Raw genomic sequence first — 6,000 nt, 5'->3', positions numbered from 1 at the left:
GAGTGCCAGCAGTGATAGTAAATATTAATGGCATACAGAGTGCCTCCATAGGTATAGAGTGCAGTAAGTAAAATATTATTGACATGGTATGGTGAGTAGCACCATAGGTATAGGGTACTAACAGTGTTGTTGAAATGTTACCAGTATATAGCGAAGCACGGTAGGTAAAGGGTACTAGCAGTGATAGTAAAATATTAGTGATATGTAAATTATCACAACATTGATACAAGTCACTAGAAGTCAAAATAAAATATTAATGTTGTATAATTAATGTTAATGATATTTAACTGTATTACAATTGGTTTGATGCACTTGAAGTCATAGTAAAATAATAATTTATGTAAATTGTCCTAACATTTACACGGCATAAAGAGTCGCATGGAATATGAACTAGCAGCAACAGTAAAATATTAATGATATGTAGAAGTATCATAGCAGGTAGAAGGAGCTAGCAGCCACAGTAAAATATTAATGATATGTAGACGTATCATAGCAGGTAGAAGGAGCAAGAGGTCACAGTGAAATATTAATGATATGCAGAAGTATCATAGCAGGTAGAAGGAGCAAGAGGTCACAGTGAAATATTAATGATATGCAGAAGTATCATAGCAGGTAGAAGGAGCAAGAGGTCACAGTGAAATATTAATGATATGTAGACGTATCATAGCAGGTAGAAGGAGCAAGAGGTCACAGTGAAATATTAATGATATGCAGAAGTATCATAGCAGGTAGAAGGAGCAAGAGGTCACAGTGAAATATTAATGATATGCAGAAGTATCATAGCAGGTAGAAGGAGCAAGAGGTCACAGTGAAATATTAATGATATGCAGAAGTATCATAGCAGGTAGAAGGAATTAGCAGTCACAGTAAAATAATAATGATATGTAAAAGTATCTTTGCTGTTACAAGGAACTAGCAGCCACAGTGAAATATTAATGATATGTAGAAGCATCAAAATAGATCATAACCACAATATGTACTAGGCACAAACAGTCAGGCTAAAACAATTGATGATATGCACAGTATAATAAAAGTTATAAAGACCCAGCATAGTAGTAACACTTCATGATATTTAACAGTCACCCATATGTAAAAAGCAGAGACATCAGGGTATTTAGCTCAAGAACAGCACATTTGCGATGATTCAAAGATGAGTAATGTTAATTTAGTATTTTATATATATTTTCAGGAGCAAAACCCACATTGAAATGGCCTTCGAAGAATCTTATGGAGCCTTGACTCAAGGCGTTGACACTTTGGACTTTACAGGAAGTTCCATTCCCTGTGAATTACTCCTGATCGGGGAGAAAGCCTTCCCTCTGATCGTGAGTACCTCTGGCCAAGTTCTGATTGCAGCTTCTCATTATGGGAAGGGTCGGATCGTGGCCATCCCTCATGAGTCTTACCTCCAGAGCCAAAAGTTCTCAAAGCTCCTCCTCAATTCTATCCACTGGCTGAAACCCTCAGCAGATGCTCTGGTTGGAGTCCAGTCTAACTTTAACTCCCTGGTGAAGACCTTCTCTGATCATGGCATCAATGTGAAGTCTACTGGTGAGGTTCTGGAATCCTTTGGCGTGTATTGCATGGACGCCTATAATGCAGATAAGAAGAAAGAGCTTATTGCATTTGTGAAGAAAGGAGGTGGTCTCCTCATCGCAGGTCAAGCCTATAACTGGGCCTCCAAAAATGGCACAGAAAAGGTCTGCTTTGAATTTCCTGGAAATGAAGTGATTAATGTGTCCGGCATCTATTTCACATCCAACCACGTTGAGGCGGGAGTTATCTCAATCACTAAAGAAATCCCAAATTGTCCATTGGTTGTCAAGTGAGTAAAACAAAACTTTATACTTACAATGTGGAGATTAAAAATGTAATTAACTACTGAATCAATGATGGCATTTTTCTTCTCTATTTAATATGTAGAATCTGATTTAGGTTGGGGTGCTGGTGAGAAGTTTTTCACCTGGTTGTGGGGCTGATTGAAATACTTCCAAGGCCTGATAAAGAGAGCTGGGAGAGACACACAAATCACCAGTAGAGATGCAAAGACTCATCCTGTTTCTATACCATGCTCCTGCATCAGCACCATCAAAGCACTTTAGCTATGCCTTTTTTGACCATTCCATGCATCCATAGATGTCATGCCGGATTTCGGGCTACGGGGTCTGATCGCCATAATACAGATACTGGTGAAACGGACCCGTTATAGTTATGGGCGAGCCATTGATATAGTGGACGCCTTTCTAAAATTTGGGAAGATGCCGGATTTTGGGCTACGGGGTGTGATTACAAGATTTCAGATACTTTTGAAACGGATGTGTTACAACTTATGGGCGACCCATTGATACAGTGGAGGCCTTTCTATTATTAGGGAGGACGCATCCCCATACTGCAGAGGGTGATGACGTGGTCTTTCAAATTTATGGGATAGAAATCAGGAAACAGAACTAATTGTGGGGTGCCTATACTGATTGTTATTTTATCCAGCTGGATAATAAAGGCCTGGGGAGACCTGACCCTGGCAATGTGTTTTTTTTGAGGATACTCGTTTTCTCGGTAAAAGTCACCAGTACCTGTATGCCTTGTGAGTAAGCCCTTCCAAAGTTCCCGTGGCAAGTACGGGAATGAAACGCGTTGGCTGTGCCCTTTTTTATGAAAAGACGAATATGAATGCAAAGAAGAATTTTCAAAAACAGTTTCTACTCAATTAACTCTGCTTGGAGTGCATCTTCCTTTTCTGTGGACATCCATGGATCTCATTTAAATATGCACTGCCCCATGTCGGCACTATAAGATGTTTCTTGAGCAGGCAGAAGGCCACACACTGTATCAGGATTTATGACATGGGCTAACTGATTGCCTTCACTCTAATCTACCAGGCACCTGTCTAACACAGGGGGAAATAAAACGGGACTCTGCGCGAGCGCGCTCGACCATGTTACAGAGCGGTCAGCTGGTCACACGCTGCTCCTAGATGCTATTATTTGCAACTTTGCACAGATTTTAAAACCACTGTTTTTGTTGTAAATTGTCCTAGGCATCCTCAATGTGATTTAAACTGTTCTGAATTTTTTTTAAGTGTTTATAGAGTGAATTGGGAATTGTGGAGGGTGGTGGGAATCGAACCCTGAGTGGGATACGCTACCAGGTTGCTAATTGGACACTCCGTGTGGAGTCGCGCTCTAGTTGTTGCACGTCACGCCGTGACGTGACGTGCTGGCGGCCATATTGTGGCTGCGCGGCAGAGGCGCGAAAGCCGAGACAGACGGCAGATCGGCACGGCGCTCTTTAGGGCTGTTAAAGTAATTAAATATAGTTTAGACATCAGCAACGTGTGGAGTCTTCATTGGGGGAAATACAAACATTACAATGTCGACGAAGGCGGGATCCTGAACCCCTGCACACCAAAAAAATAAAAAAATCCAACAACAGGAATACACCGAGGGAAACATACCGGTGAACCGAAGAGCCCCAGCAGGACAATGGTGCCAGGCGGCCAAGGGAAGAACATGGTCGAGGAGAGGCCAACAAACTACCACACGAGGTACCCTACCTGAAAGAGCGTGGCAGAGCCCGAACGCACCCGGAGGGAAAAGACAATTACGCAAGGGGTGGAGTGAATAGACCCGAGAGAAATAAAGCAAAGCGTGCCAGATCACACAGCGGACCATAAAACAAGGGGTACCGCGCTGGCTGCCTTAAGAAAGGGCGAGGGGGCCGACACAGAAAATCCCCAGTCACAAGCGGGTAAACAAGAGCAAGACAATACACCGGGCAGTCCCAGAAGTCAAGGGAGCACACCACCCACGATCAATAGCGAAAAGATGAGTGCGCAAGCGGGATATGCAATGGCGCCAGTGCAATTCCTGCCCAGACCAGGAGAACCACTAATGAAGTGGGAGGACTGGAGAGAGTACATTGACAACTTCATAGGGGTTTTAGAAGACGAAAACGAGGAACAGTTCAACCCCAAGAGAAAAAAGCGCATTCTACTACTCAACCTAGGTCCGGAAGGGCTCAGAATTTACAAGAGCCTGGTGCCTAAACAAAGAGGAAGCACGGATAACGATGTGTATGCTAATGCCATTGATGACCTGAACGAACACTACAGGCCGGCGGTGTGTGTATCATTTGACAGGTTCAATTTCCAGCAAAGGAAACAACGCCCAGGTGAGACAGTAGAGGAATACGTGGCGGCCCTGAAGAAACTAGCGTCCACATGCAAATATGACGCATGGGAAGAAGAATTCATCAAGGATCAGGTTGTGATGCACACCACGAGCACAGTGGTGCAGGACAAGCTGTGGGCCAGCGTGGACACCACACTGAAGGAGGTGATGCTAATAGTTAAGAGGGCAGAGTTGGCGTGCAGGTGTGCGGAAGAGACATAGTAGGAGATGGCGCCCACCACCATGGTAAACAAAGTCGACGAAGAAGAGCCCCGCAGAGACTACAAATACAAAGGGTCGTTAGCGAAGGGGCCCAACAAATGGCAAGGCAACCCAGGCCCTCCAGGAAAACAGGCGGGGAGCAACAAGAAATCATGCTACAGATGCAGAAGCTGGTCCCACGAGGCGCACGACAGGAAGTGCCCTGCGTTCCGCGCCAAATGTATGTACTGCTGAAACCTTTCAGAAAACTTCTCAAAACATGGATTTTCAACCTTCCCGACGATTGGACCCACTCTGCGACCTGGCCTCAAGGACTTTCAGCGCCATGATGCTCCTTCCGGAGCGAACGCTGCGCTCTATAAATACCCCTCCAAATATCCAAATATCCAAATACTGCGGCATTGTGGGCCACTATGAGAAGGTATGTCGGAGGAAGTCTTCTAAAGGCATGGTAAAATACATTGGCCAAGAGGGCGAAGAACAGGACGAAGGTACAGAGGAGGATGTCGTCACTGTACTTTGCATTTATGACCAAGTGTTGAGCGTGGATGGCCAAGTGTTGAGCGTGGATGGCAGAAGAACGACAAAACCTGTACTGGAAATGACGATAGGGGGAGTACCGATAAGCGTGGTGGCTGACACGGGCTCACGTTACACCATTGTCCAGAGAGCGGTGTGGAATGAAAGCTTCGCGCCACATCTACGCCCAGAACTTGAGAAGCTGGACATCCGCCCAGTCACATATAATGGGGACCGCATACCTATGGCAGGATTCAGACCATTAAAATTTGAGTTCAGAGGCCGCTCCGCCTTCTGCAAACTCTACATATCGGAGAGAGGGCCCTCGGTGCTAGGATGGCTGGACCAAGGCGACTTGGCCATTAAGTTGGACCCAGGGGGAAAGGAACAGATACTACTCACCGAACTGGAAACCTGGCCAGATCTTGACAAATGGAAGAGAGAGTACCCCAAAGTATTCGGAGGCACGGTAGGAAGGATGGAGAAATTCTCACACAAGATAATCCTAAAGGAGGAAGCCTTACCAGTCGCCCACAAAGTGAGAAATGTGCCCTTGGCAGTGAGAGAAACAGTACAGGAAGAGCTACAGGACTTAGAAAAAAAGGGGATCATTGAACCAATCACGTGCGCGGAGTGGCTGGCGCCATTGGTGGTAGTTATGAAACCCAGCGGGAAGGTCAGGCTGTGTGTTGACCTACGCGAATTGAACAAGAACATTGTGGTGGAGAAGTTCCCCTTACCTAGAATTGAGGAAATGCTGGCCAAGACCAGAGGAATCAAGTGGTACTCCACTATAGACTTGACCTCAGCCTACCATCAGATTGCACTACACCCAGAGAGCCGGAAATTAACATTGTTCATCACCCCATTCGGGTGCTATCAGTTCCGCCGAATGCCGTTCGGGCTAGCCTCGGCGGCTGCGGTGTTCCAGAAACTGATGCACCAACTTTTTAAAGACATGAATGGTGTCCAGTATTTTCAGGACGATATCCTGGTAATGGGGCGAGACAAACCAGACCATGATGTGAAACTCAACAAAGTACTGAAGATCCTAGATGGTAAGGGCCTCACAGCAGAATGGACCAAGTGC

General features: G+C 45.4%; 1 protein-coding gene across 1 annotated transcript in view; it reads left to right on the top strand.

The window, feature by feature from the left end:
* The first annotated feature begins 1,205 nt into the window (after nucleotides 1-1,205).
* Nucleotides 1,206-6,000, top strand: part of LOC147693348 (TRPM8 channel-associated factor homolog) — a 182,459-nt gene continuing 177,664 nt past the window's right edge. Inside the window, exon 1 of the mRNA XM_086933679.1 lies at nucleotides 1,206-1,825. Within this exon, the coding sequence (XP_086789805.1) occupies nucleotides 1,209-1,825 (617 nt within the window). The 5' untranslated portion in view covers nucleotides 1,206-1,208. The remainder of the gene's footprint in view (nucleotides 1,826-6,000) is intronic.

This window comes from Lissotriton vulgaris, chromosome 8 (assembly GCF_964263255.1).
Source record: "Lissotriton vulgaris chromosome 8, aLisVul1.2, whole genome shotgun sequence".
Classification (NCBI taxonomy): domain Eukaryota; kingdom Metazoa; phylum Chordata; class Amphibia; order Caudata; family Salamandridae; genus Lissotriton; species Lissotriton vulgaris.
This window is presented reverse-complemented; position numbering and strand designations above follow the sequence as displayed.